The sequence below is a fragment of the Gopherus flavomarginatus genome, chromosome 11 (genome assembly GCF_025201925.1).
Source record: "Gopherus flavomarginatus isolate rGopFla2 chromosome 11, rGopFla2.mat.asm, whole genome shotgun sequence".
Taxonomy (NCBI): Eukaryota; Metazoa; Chordata; order Testudines; family Testudinidae; genus Gopherus; species Gopherus flavomarginatus.
The window spans coordinates 20,433,627-20,452,680 of NC_066627.1; the positions used below are offsets into that span (position 1 = coordinate 20,433,627).

The 19,054-nt window shown below is 51.3% G+C and overlaps 1 protein-coding gene across 1 annotated transcript in view; it reads right to left on the reverse strand.

Annotated features, from left to right (window-relative positions):
* Nucleotides 1–19,054, reverse strand: part of LOC127031590 (arf-GAP with SH3 domain, ANK repeat and PH domain-containing protein 2-like) — a 99,867-nt gene that overhangs the window by 52,154 nt on the left and 28,659 nt on the right. The window contains exons 6-11 of the mRNA XM_050918610.1: nucleotides 15,636–15,685; nucleotides 15,399–15,528; nucleotides 9,580–9,665; nucleotides 9,034–9,109; nucleotides 7,455–7,541; nucleotides 5,890–5,990 (exon numbers count right to left, since the gene is read on the reverse strand). Of these exons, the coding sequence (XP_050774567.1) occupies nucleotides 5,890–5,990; nucleotides 7,455–7,541; nucleotides 9,034–9,109; nucleotides 9,580–9,665; nucleotides 15,399–15,528; nucleotides 15,636–15,685 (530 nt within the window). The remainder of the gene's footprint in view (nucleotides 1–5,889; nucleotides 5,991–7,454; nucleotides 7,542–9,033; nucleotides 9,110–9,579; nucleotides 9,666–15,398; nucleotides 15,529–15,635; nucleotides 15,686–19,054) is intronic.

Consider the following 19,054-nt stretch of genomic DNA (forward strand, 5'->3'; position numbering starts at 1 on the left):
CCCATCACAGAAGTCCCCTTTGAGCAAATAGCCATGGACCTAGTGGGACCCCTGGAGAAGACGGCTCGGGGCCACCAATATATACTTGTTGTTTTGGACTATGCTACTCGCTACCCAGAAGCCGTCCCCCTGCGAAACACAGCCTCTAAAATGATAGCCAAAGAGCTGGTGGGGATCTTTTCCTGAGTGGCGCTACCAAAGGAGATATTAACAGACCAAGGAACCCCATTTATGTCAAAGCTAATGAAGGACCTCTGTACGCTGCTCCATATACATACCCTGAGAACTTCAGTCTGCCATCTGCAGACTGATGGGTTGGTAGAAAGGTTTAACCGAACCCTCAAGGCTATGATACGGAAGGTGGTAAGTTGGGATGGGAAGGATTGGGACACCCTACTACCCTATCTTATGTTCACTATCCGGGAGGTACCTCAGGCCTCAACTGGGTTTTCCCCCTTCGAGTTATTATATGGGCGTCACCCCCATGGCACACTAGTTATCGCCAAAGAGATCTAGGAAGAGGAACCCAATGAGGGGAGAAATATAATAGAACATGTAATACAGATGCGAGAACGGATAGCCCGGGTCACCCCTATTGTATGGGAACATTTGGAAAAGGCCCAGGAGGCCCAGAGAACCCATTACAATTGCCAGGCAAAAGTCCAACAGTTCCAACGAGGGGATCAGGTGATGGTGTTGGTACCCACTGAAGAAAGCAAGCTTCTGGCCCAATGGCAGGGACCCTATGAGGTGGTTGAACCTGTGGGGGAAGTAACCTACGAGGTGTGGCAGCCAGGACGCCGAAAACAAGAACAGATTTATCAGATCAACCTTCTGAAACTCTGGCATGCACAAGAGGCATGCATAAGTGTCCAAAAAGACCTAACCCAGGAAAACAAGCCTTCCAAACAGGTGAGAGTGTCTCCCGATTTAACACCAGACCAGAAGAATGAGGTGTCTGAGATGATCTTCCGGAACCAAGGTGTGTTCTTGACAAAACCAGGTCGAACAACCGAGACATATCACCACATCGTCACGAATCCTGAGGCCAGAATAACAATGAAGCCCTATCGGGTGCCAGCAGCCAAAAGGGAGGAAATAAAAGCAGAAGTAAAAAAAATGCTGGAGTTGGGGATCATCGAAGAATTCCACAGTCAGTGGTCCAGTCCAATTGTGCTGGTGCCCAAACCTGATGGCACCACAAGATTTTGCAACGACTTCCGGCGACTAAACGAAGTATCCCAGTTTGACGCATACCCCATACCTCGCATAGATGAGCTTGTGGACCGTCTGGGTAATGCCCGGTATTTGACTACTCTAGACTTGACAAAGGGGTACCGGCAGATTCCCCTTGCGGAAGACGCAAAGGAAAAGACTGTGTTCTCTACACCAATATACTGTCCTCCCTTTTGGACTACATGGGGCCTCAGCTACTTTCCAGCACCTCACGGACAAGCTGTTACGCCCGCATAACAGTTATGCTGCTGCCTACTTGGACGATGTGGTCATTCATACCCCAGACTGGGAAACCCACCTAGAGAAGGTGGAGGCAGTCCTTGATACCTTCAGGCGAGCTGGCCTTAGAGCAAACCCTGCCAAGTGTGCTGTAAGGTTTACAGAGGCCAAATATCTTGGCTACATTGTGGGAAAAGGTCTGGTAAAACCCCAAGTGAACAAGTTGGAGGCCATCCAAAATTGGCCCTGACCACGTCGCAAGAAACAAGTCCGGGCATTCCTAGGTGTAGTGCGGTATTACCGACTATTTATCCCCCTCTTTGCCACAAGGGCAAGCCCCCTGACAGACCTAGTGAAAGCCCATGGACCTGATCTGGTGAGATGATCTGACGCAGCAGAGGAAGCATTCACAGACCTATGGACTGCCCTCTGGATAGGCATGTGTAGGTCCCATGGAACTTGAAAAGTGTGTTCTGGAGAGTATTAATCATCATAGCAATGGAGACATGTCTGCAGGTTTTGTATCTGTTGTTCTGACAGGGTCTGGTGCCACTTTGAGTTGTTGTATCATGATCCATGGGGAGCCTGCTTCTGATGATGAGCTTAGTGAGGTTTGAAGGCCAGAAAAGGGGTTCAAGAAAGATTTCTTTCAGGATGTAGTCCCCGTCAAATATGGGTTGTATCTGTTTGATGATACCTCATATGGATTCCAATGTGGGGTGATAGGTGACAACTAGGGGTGTGCAGTCAGAGGCTTTTTCTTTTTCTGTATTGAAGCAGGTTCTCTCCAGGTATTTGGGTAGCCAGTTCCATGATGCAATCTACTTCTCTGGTGGATTGTCCTTGCTTAGTGAAGGCAGTTTTAAATGTGTTAAGGTGTGTATCCCTGATTTTCTCCTCAGACCATAGTCTGTGATATCTGAGTGCCTGGATGTAGATAACAGATTTCTTGGTGTGTTTGGGGTGATTACAGGATCTGTGAAGGTAGGGGTGGTAATCTATGGATTTCTTGTATATGGTTGTCTGTGGTGTTTCTCTTCATGGACTATTCTGGAAAAATGCCCCACAAAATCAATGATATACTTGAGATACATGGATGATATTTCCATCCTCTGGACAGATGACAGACTCCGTCATAGATTTCCACCACAACTTTAACAACCACCATCCATCCATTGAACTCTCTCTGAACACTCCGACACCAGCATAAACTTCCTGGACACCACGATCAGCTTCAGCAGTGGAACCCTACAGACAGTTATGCACAAGAAACACATGGATCACCACATCTACCTTCAGAGATCCAGTAACAGTCCCAGACATGCCAAGAAATCTGTTAATCTATAGCCAAGCATCAGATACCACAGAATATGTTCCCGTGAGAAAGTCCAGGATACACACCTAAACACACTTAAAACCGCCTTCACTAAACAAAGACACTCCATCAGAGAAGCATATTGCATCATTGAATGAGCCACCCAAACACCTCAGAAGAATCTATTTCAGTAGAGGGGAAAAAAACCCCTCTGACTGCATATCCTTAGTTGTCATTTACCATCCCACACTAGATACATCGTATCATCAAACAATAACACCTGATGCGGACTACAACCTGAAAGAAATCGGTTCCAGGCAGCTGGGTGTGTGGGGGAATGTGCATGGCAGACTGGAGGATCCCGGCAGTGCAAGCGGCAGGGGCGGTGACAATGCTGCTGGAGCGGTGACTGCAGTTGGTGGTGGCACTGGTGAATGCAGCAGTGTTTCTCTTTGTTCTCAGTCCTGGACTACTTGGGAGCTGCAGCAGCCAAGTCGACATGTGACTTCTCAACTAACTGGGCCTGGCTCGGGGAGGCAATGTTGCATTTAGGGGCAGTCCCAGACTGGGATCTGTCTGTATGCCCATGGCTGTGCTTCTTATGGTCAGAGCAGGGCTTGTCAGGCGGCGGCAGTATCAACAGATACGTGGGCACATAGCCTCTTCCACGAGGAACTTACAGAGACAAAGTTCCCTGGCTTCCTGTGTTCAGATTGGGAACAAACGTCAGATGGTGCAGTAGGCCACAGCATGGGCTTCGCCGAGGCAGTAGAAGCACTGTTGGTGCTTGTCGCTCTCAGAGAAGGAGCGCGGGCACAAAGCGCAGTTTTTGAAGCTGACTTGCCAGGGCATAGTCACTAGGTAGGGAAGTTTCCCCCAACGGGAGAAGAAGTCTGAAAGGAAACCTAACTAATTACAATACATTATAAAAACAAGAAAAATACTATCCGTAACTATGTACACAAAGGCAGAACAAACTATCAACTGTATTAGCTAGGCTAAGAATGCGGAAGAACAGGGGTTCCAACTCAGCCCATGCGGCGGTAAGAGGGAATTGGAGTGGAGTCGATGCACACAACTTCTTATAACCTTGACAATGCATGATGCACATCTGGGTCAACAGACTCTGCTACAGAATTATTCCTGCTCTGGCACATGATGCACATGTGCACACACCTTTGGAATCCATATAGGGGCCATCACTTGAAGAAGAAAGAGGCCTCTATCATAGCAGGAGTCGTGTGTAGGCCTACTGTTGTTTTAAAATCCTTTTCTCTCATTAAGCTGTTACTGCTGTTCACAGTAGACAACAGGAACAGTTTGGGTCACTCTATTCATCACAGCTCCCCAAGGGAAGAAACACAGGTTCCTACTCCAGTCAAATGTGGTTGGAAATCAAGGACCTGGTCCGAGTGGGGGAAATCACAGGACTCCACTCACAGACGTGAAAGCTAGAGGCCTCAGATCTGGAGGGGATGCATTCAGAGAGACCCAAGATGGGGACAGGTGCAGCCAGCCCTGATCTGGGACACCATCATCTTACATGTCTCTTAGCATCCCAGCTGCCCTGTGTTCCCTCCCATTATGTATAAGGCAGTGGCACAGGAGACTTGGCTTCTATTCCTGGTTCTGCCATCCACCAGCTGTGGCCCCTTCACTGCCCTGTGTCTCCCTAGCCTCTCAGTCCAGGGCCGGCTCTGGTTTTTTTGCCGCCCCAAGTGCAAAAACCAACCAACCAACCAACCAAACAGACAAAAATCTGCGCAGGGGCTGGAGCATCAGAGGGGGGGAACAAACCTGTCAGCGAGCCGAAACAGCAAAGGAGGGGGGCAGGAAACCTGCCGACCGGTCGGAGCGACGTGGGGGGGGGGGGGGATGAAACAAACCTACCGACCGATTGGAGCAACGGGGGGGGGGGGGGGCGTGAAACAAACCTGCCGGCCAGAGCAGCGAAGGGGGGAGGCAAAACCTGCCAGCCGGTCGAAGCAACGAAGCGGCTGGGAGGGGAGGGGGGCAAAACGAAGCAGCCGGTCGGAGCAATGAAGGCGGGGGGGGGGGGGCGTGAAACAAACCTGCCACCGGAGCAGCGAAGGGAGGAGTGGGAAACCTGCTGGCCGGTCAGAGCAACGAATGGGGTGGGGTGTGAAACAAACCTGCCGGCCGGCCGGAGCAGCGGCGGGTGCAGGGGGACTCCCAGCGCTGCAGACCCCGGGCAGCAGTGTGCACACCCCAGCTGGAGAGAAGGGGGCACCAAGGCTTCCTTAAGCGGGGCACTCGCCATGCGGCCCCTCCAGCCGCGCCGCCTGCTGGGAGGGCTCCGCGCCGCTCTGGTGGGCAGGCAGGGAAGGACGCGGGCTCCTGTGCCGGGCTTGCTGCAGACCGGGCACCGCTCCCAGCAGCTCCCCTCCTCCGCACCGCTGCCCCCTACAGGGCAGCAGGAGCAGCAAACCAAAAAGAAAAAAGCTGCAGGGGCAGAAGCAGTGAAGCGCAAAAAAAAAAATAAATAAATAAAAAGGATTGGGGTGGGAAGCCGCCCCTTGGAATCTGCCACCCCAAGCACCAGCTTGCTCGGCTGGTGCCTGGAGCCGGCCCTGTCTCTGTCACAGAGGGGTCATGGTACTGAGCTCCTGTGAATGGCTTTGAGATCTGTGCAGGAAGATCACTGTTCCATCATTTAATATCTTCCTTAATGTTGCGGGGGAGCGACATTAGTGAAGTGCGCAGGGGAGGCTAACCCGGGCAGAGTGTCATGCCACTGAGCATGGGGAGGATAGGAAAGGGACCTGGAAAGACTTGGGACTGGTAGAAAAAACCAAAGGAGGTTCAGCTTGGGAGTCTGCAGTGAATGCTCCTGGGAACACGGTACTGCCATCCCTAAGCCCAGCCCCCACGCAGATTGTCACTAGAACCTCCCCCCATGTTATTTCTCATTCCCCTTTGTTTATGCTGCTGCCCATAATTTTCACTGCACACACCATTGTTCCCAACTGATCCAAAATGAACTCATTGTGAGGGAAACACAGTATCTAGAACAGCCTAGTAACTCAGCTGAGGGGGCTGCGGGGCTGCACTGGAGATCCTTTATGTCTACGCTACAGACTAGTGAGATCTGCACTTACCCATCACTTTTCTTAAAGAGGTTCCCCGATTTCTCGGTCCCATACTGCTTGTTCCCCTGCAGCTGGTGCATGTTGTACCGTAGCTGCTTGTTAGCAGAGTCCTTGTAGACAGAAAGAGATAGCTGTTAGCCCATGCACATCTCTTCCTAGGGTCACTCCTCCTGACCGGGATATTCCAGACTGGCATCTTAGAAAGGTCCCATCCAGGGAGGAGATGTGATGTTAATACAGAGTGCAGCGAATGTCGCAAGAACCAAACTCAGAGAGCAGTGCCCTGCCCAGGGAGCAATCACAGACCGAACCGAGTGGTACAAAAAGCCACAAATCGCTCAGTCCGCTCCACAGCACTGCCCCCTTCCCAAGCTGGGCACAGAAAGGGAGAGGGAGCCCAGCCCTGGTTCAAACACTGCAGGGCAGTAGTGATGGAAGCCATTTCTGCCTAGCCGCTCTCCGTGGCCGTGGGGTGTGTGGGAAGGGACATGGCCACATCACGCAGACACCACTGGAACAGGCCCCTTGCGGCAGCAGAGAGGCCAGTGACAGAGTAAGCCCTGGGGAGGCTGCTAGCGTGCTGGGTACGCGAGTGGTCAGGTTTGGAGCTCCTGTCATTAGGGGGGTGCTTAATGCTAAAGGGAGTAGGTGAGAGTCTTACCAGAGGGGTGTTGGAGGGCTCCTCCCCCAATTCCAATCTCCCTGGGCCCCCTCATCTCCTTGTCTTCCCACAGCCTCTGGCAGGGGATCCTGCTGCTCCCTCTGGGCTCATCCCCTCTCTCTGGAGTCCCCACTCCCCACAGCTAGGGCCGTCTGGCATGGCCCAGCCTGGGGATGCTGCATGCCCCAGACTGTGCTGCCCATTGGCATGTGCACAGTCCCCAGGGAGCCTGCAAAGGGGGCACTGCCAGGGCTGCAGGTGAGGCCATCAGGATGGGCTGCCCTGGGTGAGGTTGTCAGGACGGGCTGCCTCGGAGAGGGAGGCAGTCAGCAAGCTCAACAGGGAGAAACCATGACAACACCTCAGCCTCAGCCTACTCCCCTGGGACAACCAGGCATCTCCAGCAGCTGGGTCTGTGTGGAACAGGAGAAGCATGTTGCCGGGACAGCAGGAGGGGTGAGGGAGACATGCCCCCCACTTCCCATTCCACAGCTGCTTTGGGAAGAGTGGGCTCCAGTCCCCAGGGCTGCAACTCCAGCACCTTCCAAGCACACGAAATTCACTCACAACATCCAACCCACAGCCCCCAAAGGAGAACTCTGCTGTGCCATGGATAGAGCAGAGGCCTCACCATCCCCTTGGCCCCTCTGGATTTGAGCTAGGAAAGCTGCTCCCTTTGGCCCATAGCTTCCTGGGGGGGTGGGGGGGCAGAGCCCACCTCACAGGGCTCATCTCATAGCCAGGAACGAGATGGACTTGCCACCCTGCACATACATTGTTCCCTGCATGGGCTCCAGGGATGCTGTGCAATGCACAGTATTGGACCGGAGTGACTGCTCTGATTGGTTGCTCCCCATGAATACTCCTCCAGGCAGCCGTAATGGCAGCGGCTAGGAAGCGGGACACACTTTACCTCTTTCTGCTCCAGTTGTAATGCTGTTTTCAGGTGATCTCGGAGGGAGCACAGCTGCTGTTTCTCCTCGTCCTGCCTGACCTTCATCTGAAAGGCATCACACCACAGTGATTCACTCAAGCAGGGGAGCTGGACTGTACTTTGCTTCTGTCTGTACATCCCACTCATTCTCTTAGGCAAGACAGGCATTTCTCTCCCACACTACATAACAAATGAGTTCCCATTCCTGTGGGAAGCACCATGTTGAAAACACAGGCCAGGCTGAGGTTGTCCCACCCCGTGCAGCACCACGGCACAGGGCATGTACTATTGTAATACAAGCTTCTCCAAAACCCCATCTTCTCCATAGCAGCTTGGACAGAGCTATCTGCAGGTGGAGGGAACAGCAGTGTTTCCTCAGTGCTCCTCAGCCAGGACAAATGGAGCCTGGTGGGTGCATAGTGGCTATGGTTTGGCTGCATTATATAAACAATGTTTGCTCAGGACAGGTCATCATTACAACAGCTATTTATGTTTCTGAACCAGGCATTGACTATTCAGAAGTCTGAAGCTCAATATGGTCACCTCTTGAGATGAGTCAGTAATGAAAGCAGTCAACAGGATCATAAGTTCAGTTGCCAGAAAATGAGAGTTATTTTTCAACGTGCCTGTAGGGCAGACGCATAGCTGAAGGGTTTGTGTGTTTATAGCATTAAGGGACACTGCAAGTGTTGTGTATTATGCCTTGTTCTCCATTCCTCAAGTTACTGATTGTGAATAGATTGTATTGAGACAATGTATTGGAGGGTTTTTTAAAATGTTGTTTGTATTAATGTGCTACAAATGTAAAGAGACCAAGAGTGTTAAAAGAACTGGCACTGAGCCGATTCTGGAGAACCCACCTTGGGCTGGTGAGGTCAGTCTCCGTGCAAAATATTAAAACCAGCCAGCTGTATATCTATTAAATTCAAAATTACTGGGAGGGAAACATGTAAGGAAGGCTCCAAAGTTACCTGCAGTGTTACTGAGGGCTCAGCACTAAAGATCAATACTCCACCCAAATGAGGATTGCAACCTCATCCTCATCAGAGAGATATAACAAAAGCAGTGCTTTAAAAAGATGATAGGACCATGGAATAGCATCCTCAAATCTTTTCATGAGCTGTATGTACTTATCCTAGCTATCAAGCCCTGGGAAATTTCCACTTAGCCTTTAAACCTTCTCTACTTCCTTAGGGGTAGGACTAACGTATTTCAGGTTCCCAAAAAGAAGATATTGTTAGAGAGTGGAAGAGGGGGTGCTGGGGGGAGAGGGAGGGGGAAAGGGGTTGGGGTATTTGGTGGGGAGGCTGCAGCCCCAGCTGTCAGCCCCCCACGGGGGGGTGAGGGTGAGAAATCCTGGACAATTACTAATATTTTAAAAATCTACCCGAACAGAGATTGGCAGACCAAAACCGAGGTCATGACCCAGAAAAGCTGGACATATGGGAAGCCTCCTTAGGGGTAATAAGAGACTTTAGGGGGTAGACATTCTTCCTGCAGGGCCCATGCCCCCTCTTGCCTTGGTCCCTGGTGAGCTGGCGTTATGATGCATACTTACGCTCTGTAGCTCAGGGGTGAGCGTCTCTATAAACTGCTTAAGTGTCTCGGTTGCCCTTAAACATTCCTGAAAAAAACTAACAGGAGAAGCGAATGTGAGAATGGTTTGAACTAAAGCTCCTAGCATTGGCAGTGCTACATGTGAACAACATGCCGCTGTGCATTGCAGTCCTTAGGCCTTTGCTTTGCTGTGTCATTATTAACCCTTTGACCTCACACACCTTATCATTATCAGGACCCCCAGATTCCCATAATAACCAGTGAGAACAAATGGAGGAGTGAGAAGCCAGCACTGTAACTGCCTTGTATTGTACTGTCAAACACAAGTACCACGTCCTGTAACTTGCAGGACAGACACAACCATAGAGCCCTACGGCTACATCATCTCCAGAGGGAGAGGAAGCTGAGCATGTTACCACACTGGTGGAGGGTGACTGCAGGATATTTGTTCACTGCAAAATAAATCAATGCCTAGGTCTCCTCAGTTAAACTGGGGACCCGGCAAAGACAGGGAGGACAGAGAATAAAGACGACCAATCACTCTTACTTGAACTGAGCATTGCAATGCTTGATGTGGTTCTGCAGCAAGTCCACTCCTTTCTTGGTTTGAATCTCATTCACTTTGATCAGATACTGAGGGGAAAACACACCCAGGAGTTGGTTCTTGTTACCTGCTGGGTTCTGCATTGTTTACTTATCACCCTTTGTGTTGCCATGACTTGTGAATAACATGATTTTGGCTCCCACTACTGCAGTCCTGCCATTTTGTGCTAGCTATAGACTTCCTGGGAAGTGAGCCAGAGACCAGCAAAGACTGCCTAACACCGTGTTGTGTAGCCTAGTAGATGGTGCACAGATCTGTAAGCCTGGAGATTAGTCCCAGCTATTCCACTAGCTCCTATTAACACTTCTGCGCTCTTCACAGCTCTTATTGTGAGTCAAGCTTTCACACAGATTCACTGAACAGGAGCGAGGTCATTTAATGCTAACCCAGGGCTCATACTAGAAGGCCAAGTCTCACTTACTTTGCCACACACTTCAGAATATGCATGTCAAACTAGGCTCTTATGTATCCCACGCTAACACACTGTGGCTCGGTTACTCTCTAGAAGCTAGAGCACATATAGAATGTTATGACTCCGCAACACTTCCATACTGGACAGGTCTGGTTCTTAAGGTCTGGTGTCAGTGACTCAGGTGTTTACATCCAGAGATCTTGGGTTCAAACCCCAGAGATGCCCCAAACAGGTGGTGTTACATTTAGCTACCCAGTCTGTAACCACTACACCACAATCTATTTTCAGAGCCAGAAATAGAAACCAGGAATCCTGATGCCCAGTGTTCCACTGTCTCACAAATATTTGTGTAACCCACTGCCTGTGTGTGTGTTGTGGCTCCTTATCGGACAGTCCAGCATAGAAAACAACATACAGGCCCCAGTTAGTCCTGTAGTTAATGCGGAAGTGGTCTGTGTTGAAGGCTTAAATATGTATGTATAACAATTAGCGGAAGGACTCTGAAGTAACTACTGGAATGACTTTACATTGCAGAACCTTGTAATTAGAAGTGAATGCTGTGCTAGTTTATTTTACTGTTGCATGCATTTGGCTAATGGGAGCTGGCCCTTTAAGAAGAGAGTGTGGCTGACAGTGTGTTTGAGATTAGGAGTGCGTGGGAGATTTTGCCTGTGTTCAGAGAAGGGAGACCCGGCCTGTATGAGCTCCGAAGTGGCTGGAACGTGAGTTAATAAACTCATCTTTCCAGAAAGCAGACTCCCCCTTCCTCTCCCCGTCACTCTTATGAGGGAATGGATGATTGAGGGTGTTGCTACAGACCGGTTTGCCTCTGGCTGGCTGATTTGAATCCCACCCAGTCCAGCAGGGATACAAGCTTGCTCCTTTCTAACGGTAGCAACTACTGCATGGAAGTTACCTAACACATCCCGGGTTTAGTTGCTTATAACGATGCCAAACTTAAACAAGTTGGGCTGAATTTATTCATGCTGAATATATGCCTCAGGCTCAATAATTTTGGAAAGTTTCAGCAGAAACGGTGTTTCCAGGGATGAGGTCAATGACAGCTAAGTAATTTTAACAATACTGACCAACTTTTCAAGCTTTTTAATGCATTGTATTTCTTATGATGTGCAGTGGCAGCAGGAGACAGGCCCAGCCATGAGGAGCATCCAGCCCACACAAAAAAAGAGAGTCACTGAGTTTAAGGCCAGAAGGAACCACCTAGATCATTAAGTCTGACCTCCAGTATTGCACAGGTCACCACCTCCACCCAGCGCTCACACAGGAATCCCAACACTTGAAATGAGACCAGGAAGAGAGACAGACCCACCCCAGGAGGCACAGGGTTAGAAGACAGGAGCAGAGTGCTGGGCAGCAGACAGCATGGCAGAGCTGGGGTTTCTCTTCCCTTCTGGGTGACGGGTTTTTTCAGTTCAGGTCTTTTCTTTTTCAATTTTTTTTGTGGGGGAAGGGGAGAAAGGGTTGGCTTAGTTTATTGCTGTTTCTCTTACAAGTATTATAGGAGAGAGGAAGGGAGGGAGAAAAGAGCAGGGGGAGGGAGAGAAGGAAAGGAGCCTGGGGGCCACTTGGGAGTCAGACTGTGTGATGGGAGTCAGACTGAATGAGGAGGAGGTAGGAGGGAGCTGGGGCAGGCAGCCAAATCAGCACAGGAAAAGAGTGCTCATAGCAATGCTGCAGATAGCCATCTGGGGTCCTGGGCAGGGCCGGTGCAAGGAAGTTTCGTGATCTAGGCGAAACTTCCACCTTGTACCCCCACCCCCAGCTCTGCGGCAGCTCCCTGCCCCCCCCTCCGCCCTGAGGTCCCCCCCGCAGCAGCTCCCCCCCTGTCCTGAGGTGCCCCCCCCGCAGCAGTTCCCCCCTGGGGAGCCATGCAGCACCTCCCCACCCTAGCTCACCTCTGCTCCGCGTCCTCCCCGAGCATGTCACCCCTGCTCTAATTCTCCTCCCAGGCTTGTGGGGCCAAACAGCTGTTTGGCGCCGCAAGCCTGGGAGGTGGGAGAAGTGGAGCAGCGACCACATGCCCGGGGAGGAACCACTGTAAAAAAAAAATTGGGGGCACCGCTTTTTGGTGCCCCCAAATCTTGGTGCCCTAGGCAACCGCCTAGTTCGCCTTAATGGTAGCACCGGCCCTGGTCTTGGGACATCATCAGTGTCTGAGGGTATGTCTATACTACCCGCTGGATTGGTGGGTCGTGTTCGATATATCGGGGATTGATTTATCGCATCTCGTCTAGATGTGATAAATCGATCCCCGAATCGATGCCTGTACTCCACCTCGGCAGGAGGAGTAAGCAGAGTCGATGTGGGAGCCTCAGTGGTCGACTCGCCACCGTGAGGATGGCCAGGTAAGCCAAACTAAGATACTTCGACTTCAGCTATGCGAATAGCGTAGCTGAAGTTGTGTATCTTAGTTTGAACCACCCCGCTAGTAGCCCAGGCCTTAGGGCCCCAGTAGGGTTGCCAGACGTCTGTTTTTTGACCAGAACACCAGGTTGAAAAGGGATCCTGGTGGCTCTGGTCAGTACCGCTGACCAGGACATTAAAAGTCTGATTGGCGGCACAGCAGGGCTGGCAGGCTCCTTGCTCTGCTCTGCAGCGCAGCTCCCAGGAAGCAGCCTGCATGTCCCGCCAGCTTGGGCCCCCAAGCGCCAGCTCCACAGCTCCCATTGGCCAGGACCCACAGCCAATGGGAGCTGTGGGGGTGGCGCTTGCTGGCAGGGCTGGCATACAGAGCCACCTGGCCGCACCTGAGCTGGAGGAACATGCCAGTTGCTTCCCGGGAGCCACCTGAGGTAAGTGCTGCCCGGAACCTGCGCCCCCCTCTTGCACCCCAACCCCCTGCTACAGCACTGAGACCCCTCCCACACCCAAACACCCTCCCGTGCTCCAACCCCCTGCTCCAGCTCTGAGCCCCCTCCCACACCCAAACACCCTCCTGCACCCCACACCCCCTGCCCTAGCCCTAAGCTCCCTCCCCCATCCAAACTCCCTCCCAAAGTCTGCATCCCACACCCCCTCCCATACCCCAACCTCCTGCCCCAGCCTGTAGCCTCCCCCCACACCCTGAACCCCTCCTTTCTGGCCCCAGCCCAGAGTCCATACCCCCTCCCATACCCCAACCCCCTGACCAGCCTGGAGCCCCCTCCTTCACCCCAAATCCCTCATTCCTGGCTCCACCCCAGAGCCCACACACCCAGCCAGAACCCTCACCTCTCCCACTCCCAGAACCCCTCAGCCTCAGCCCAGAGTCCCCTCCTGCACCCTAAACCCCTCATCCCCAGCCCCATCCCGGAGCCCTCACCCCAACCTCCTGCCCCAAAAATGAGTGAGGGTGGGGGGAGCGCAAGTGACGGAGGGAAGAGGGATGGAGTGAGCTGGACAGGGTTCAGAGAAGCGGTGGGGCCTTGGAGAAGGGGTGGAGCAAGGGTATTTTGTTTTCTGCAGTTAGAATATTGGCAACCTTGGGACCCAGAGAGGCCATGCCTTGTGCCTGTTCCTGCTGATGGAGTTTCTCTGACCCTGGGGCTGGGATCTCCTCCCTGGGATTTCTTTCTTTCTCAAGGGAGTGGGGACACCACATGATCCTTGGTACCCTGCCCGGGGTTCTCTGCATAGTTCTGGTCCAGGAGTGCTGGGTGAGCAGTAGTCCCAGCTGTGCACCAGCCAATGGTGCCGGAATGGTGGGGCCAGGGAGCAGTCTTCAAGGTGTGCGTGTACCATAGATTCATATCGTGGCATATGTTCTGTTTTCTTATCTATCCCTTTCCTCATGGTTTCTAACATCTGTTAGCTTTTTTGACTGTCATTGAGCAGATGTTTTCAGAGAACTATCCACAGTGACTCCAAGATCTCTTTCTTGAGTGGCAACAGCTAATTTAGACCTCATCATTTTGTGTGAATGGTTGAGATTATGTTTTCCAATGTGCATTACTTTGCATTTATCAATACTGAATTTCATGTGCAATTTTGTTGCCCAGTCACCCAGTTTTGTGAGATCCCTTTGTAATTCTTACAGTTTGCTTTGAAATTAACAATCCTGAGTAGTTTTGTATCATCTACAAATTTTGCCACCTCACTGTTTACCCCTTTCCATTCTGAAAACTGACCATTTATTCCCAGCACAGATCCCTGTGGGACACCACTATTTACCTCTCTCCATTTTGAAAACTGACTATTTATTCCTATCCTTTGTTTCCTATTTTTAACCAGTTACTGATCCATGAGAGGAACTTCTCTACTTGATTGTAAATTCACTGAACGTTCCATTGCACCGAGCATGCTCCCTGACCCCTCCATGCTACATTTAGATGGCTAGGACAAAGGCTATACCCAGGGCCCCATGGGGGCTTTCTCTGCATGCTTCCAGTTCCCCATGCAGCGTCAGCCAGACGGGGAACTCCAAGGACTCAGTGGGGGAGGAGAAGAGCATTTAACAAGGAGGGGGTTACATTTATGAGGCAGCAGGGAGCATTAAGGGGAAGGGACAGGCGGTAGCTGCAGTGGAACCTGGCTGCTGCTCAGAAAGGACTAGAGGCCTGGAGGTGTTTAATGAGGTGCTGGGCAAAGCTGACAAGGTCTGAGGAGCACACGAGTCAGACAAAGCAGCTGTTGGAGGTCAGGAATAGCAAGGACTTTGAAGTCAGTGAAGGGCGGGACACAGCACATGGTCTGGGCGTGGGCAGCACATGACTCCCACATTTGGGAGGCTGGGCATGAGCGCTGGAAGCTCCCAAGAAGTGGGGGGGGGGCCCACTGGTGTCCAGACCACGGGGGAAGAGGATGAGCACAACGGGGCCTTGGGGCAGAACATGGGCGAGATGATGGCACCTGTTTGGTGGCAGGGCTCCAAAGACATGGGCTGGTGGCACCCACCTATTTGGGGAGGCTTAGCATCCCCTAGCCTCTTCTACCTGCTGCCCATGGGGAAGGCAGAGGGGATGGGCACAGCTGTAATTTCTGTAAATTCAACAAGGTGTCAGACTACAGGAAACAAGGCATCTGGTCAAAAATGAACACTAGAAACATCTCTGTGCCGCGCAAGAAGCTGAAAAGCAGCCACCAGGAGCTAGGCTGGCTGGCAATGGAAGAGGCCTTGATACAACCCTCACAAAAACATTCAATTGGAGTTAAAAGACCCCACAACAATGTGAGAATTAGGGGTCTTCCTTTTCAAGAGTTTCCCCTCCCCACACCCGAGCCACTTTGCACCTTTCCTCCCGTGGCTGTGACTTCCAAGTTCATAGCAGGTGAAGAGGCCAGTGCTGCTCAGTGGAAAGGGTCATTGCTCTAGGTGCTTGTGATGCCACTTCTCCCTCCCACCCCCCCTTACCTCACACATGTTTAACTGGAACATCCTGCGCTCCTTCTCCATCTCCTCTGCGATCTCCCCTCCCACCACCTCGCTCCGCACCAGCCCGTGCTGCTTCGCCAGCTCCCGCTTCTCCTTCTCAATCTTTGTGCTTGAAGAAAGGGAAAAAACACCCTGAAAGGCTCCCTCTGGCCAGGCTTTATTAGAATCGGCTTCCGGGGAGCCTGAGTAAACAGGACAGGGGGCAGGTCAACTTACAGTTTATTCTCATAGTCTTTCCAGGCTTTGTCAAAAGGCTTTTTGAAGTCCTGGTAAGAGATGGGTAAGTGCTTAGTGACAATCGTCCTGTGCAATACACCGCCTGTTCTTTACCCCTGGCATGGCAGAGCTTTCTACGCACATTGCTAGCCTGCCTAGTCAGGGCCCAAAAGTGCACTCTAGCCTGTTTGTTAAGGCCATGTCAGCTGCCCAGCTAGTAAGTCAGCTTGGTCTGTGTGTCCCATGTAATGGTATCCTATGGACGTGTCATTCTGAACCTGCAGGGGCTGGAAGCTGTGCAGGGGACACCAGAGTGCTCTCTACTGCTACCCCCTCCCCCTCGCTTCCATGCTGCTGGAGTGAAACCGTCGCACTCACCAGCTGGAGAATCTGTGTCATCTCACTCTGCATATCGTTGAGAGTGAGTTCCCCTATTGCTCATGCAGTGTGCATGAAAGCTAAAACAGGAACACCCCTCAAACACACACACACACACACAGACCCACACGTGTGTATACACAGACCCAGAGCCACACAGACATATTGTCACACACATGTGCACACAAGGATACACAGACACGTAGATTTTATAGCCAGACGGGACCATTGGATCATCTAAGCTGACCTCCTGGCTAGCACGGGATATTCAGTTTCACCCCATTACCTCTGCATTGAGTCGAGTAATTCGTGTTTGGTTAAAGAATGTTCCAGAAATGCAGCCAGTCTGGAGAATCCACCTCTTCCCTTAGGAGTTTGTTCCAATGGTTAATCACTCTCATGGTTATAAATTTGGCCTCATTTCTCATTTTAATTTGTTTGGCTTCAGCGTGTAGCTGTTGGTTCTTGTTCTGCCTTTCTTCCCTAGGTTAAAGAGCCCTGTAATACCTGGTATTTTCTCCCCAGGAAGGTGTCACAGATCCTAGCTAGCACCCCTTCCTGGCTGCTCACTAGGATTGCTGTGAGGGAATCCAAGCTGTGCTGTGGGTTTCCAGGGGATTTCAAGCTCCTGGAGCCTGAATGGCGCCCGGACACTGCCCAAATCTCAGGGTCCCTAAGCACACTCTCAGGCCACAGACTTTCTAGCTGGCAACCCCCAACTGTTGGAACCTGCTGTCCAGCCATGTAGCTCCTCTGGGTGCAGTACTGACCCTTCAGACTCCCCTGTACTCAGACACCCCTCTGCCAGAACTCCACCCAACAGCAGGAAGCTTCTGCTTTACACTTCAACTCTTTCAGAGGCAGACAGCAGTTGTGAAGCAGTCAACACATGCACGTGCACACACACATTTTATTCAATATATCAACTCTACGCTCTTTATACTTAGGCCCGGTCTACACTACAGAGTTAGGTCAACGTAAGGCAGCATCCACACTGCAGTGGTGCTCCCATTGTGTAAGTCACCCACTACATCCACTTAACTCCACCTCCATGAAAGGCACAGCATTTAGGTCGATGTAGTTAGGGTGACAGTGTCCACACAGACACTGCGTTACTTACATCGCCTGTTGCACTCAGCTGGGTGCGGGGCTGACATCTGGAACCTCCCTCATACCCTGGCAGGGCTGTCAACACCAGGGCAGCGCCCTCAAATCATCACTTTTCTCCCCCTTTCAAAAGAGAACAGAGCAGAGGTACATGACAAGTACTCCAAGGATGTTCTGCCCACCCTCCCATTTTGACAGCACATCTGCTTTACTACTTATTAATTTAAACTTCATACAATCAGTCAATAAATAGATAAACAGTTCCAATCACCACATCAAAACACAGTTTCATGACAACATTATAAGTCAGTTCCCAATTCCTGCCCCTACTCCCTTAAGGTGAGGTGAAGTGTGTTTGCTTCCCCCATCCCTCTCAGGTCTAATTACACCTCCACTGACCAATATGAAACCACAGATTAAGGGGCAACTTTCTCCCTCCTTAACCTCAAGACTCCACCCAGTGGTTGCTTCACACCTCTCTAGGGCTTTTCCCACATTCTGCCAAGCATCATTATTTGGCAGCACTCTTTACTATCCAGAATCACCCTCATTCCAGGGGAGCTCTGACACATCACCTTTCAGCTATGCCTCAGTTTCCCTGCTGAGTTTTGAAACCTACTACCTATTAGCAGTGCCTAGTTTCCCAGCAGAGTCCTGGGCCAGAATGTTGCTTAGCTGTCCCAGTATCCCACAGCTAGAATCATAGAATATCAGCATTGGAAGGGACCTCAGGAGGCCACCTAGCCCAACCCCGCTCAAAGCAGGACCAATCCCCAGACAGATTTTTATCCCAGTTCCCTAAATGGCTCCCTTGCAGATTGAACTCACAACCCTGGGTTTTGCAAGCCAATGCTCAAACCACTGAGCTATCCCTCCCCCCCAGCTATTAACATTCTGTCCCAGATCCTCACAAATGCCTCTTCCTGGCCTCCCCCGGGATTGCTGTGAGGGCAATCTCAGCCTCTGTGCTCGGGATTCCCAGAGGTGTATCAAGATCTGGGAGCCTGAACAAAATTCAGTCACGGCCCCTGTCAGAGAAGGTGTTTATATACACAAGACTTATTAAAAATTAACATCAGTGAGCCAGAGAGCTCCTCAGTCAACACTTTTAGGCCTTTTGGGGGCAATATTTATCCCTAGCTGCTGCTGCTAACATCCTCCTCAGTTACTAATGGACTTGGAAGAGATTTCTTCATCCTCATGTGACACAAGCACATCATCCTGCTTCTTTCCAAACCCAGAACAAAAATATTTATTGAACACTTTTACCTCTTCTGCATCGTTAACAATTTTACCATCTTCATCTAATAATGGGCACGTGCAAACACAGATATCAATACAGAGCAGCACACCTGAAAGCAACACACACTTACACACATATACCAAGGGTCAAGGTGGATTCTCCACCACTGGCAATTTTTCAACCAAAATTGGATGTTTTTCTAAAAGTTCAGTTCTACTTCAAAGAGGAATTGATTCAGGGAGGTTCCCTGGCCTGTGTTATACAGGAAGTCAGACTAGATGATCACAATGGGCCCTTCTGGCTTTGGAATCTATGAAGCTAGGAGAGCCATGCACACCCAGACACACCCATAGCCACCATGTGGACACACAAACACACAGTGGGGTGAGCTCCCTGGGAAAGCACATGTTAGAGACCACAGGGGGTGGGCAGGAAACACCGGGGGGGGTGTGAGGAGGCCAAAGGCTGTACCAAAGAGCCCCCACTGAGAGGTCACAGCGGGTGTACATTTGCCTGGGGAAGGCCACAAAGGGCATGATTTGACTGGTGAGCGTGCAGGGGTTTCCTGGGAGGCCATGGGAGGTGCACGCTCACCCCAGAGGAGACCCTGCTGGGAGGTCACAGGAGGTGCATACTCGCCCAGGGATGCCCCACTGAGAGACCATGTGTGCCATGCACTCACAGTGGGGCT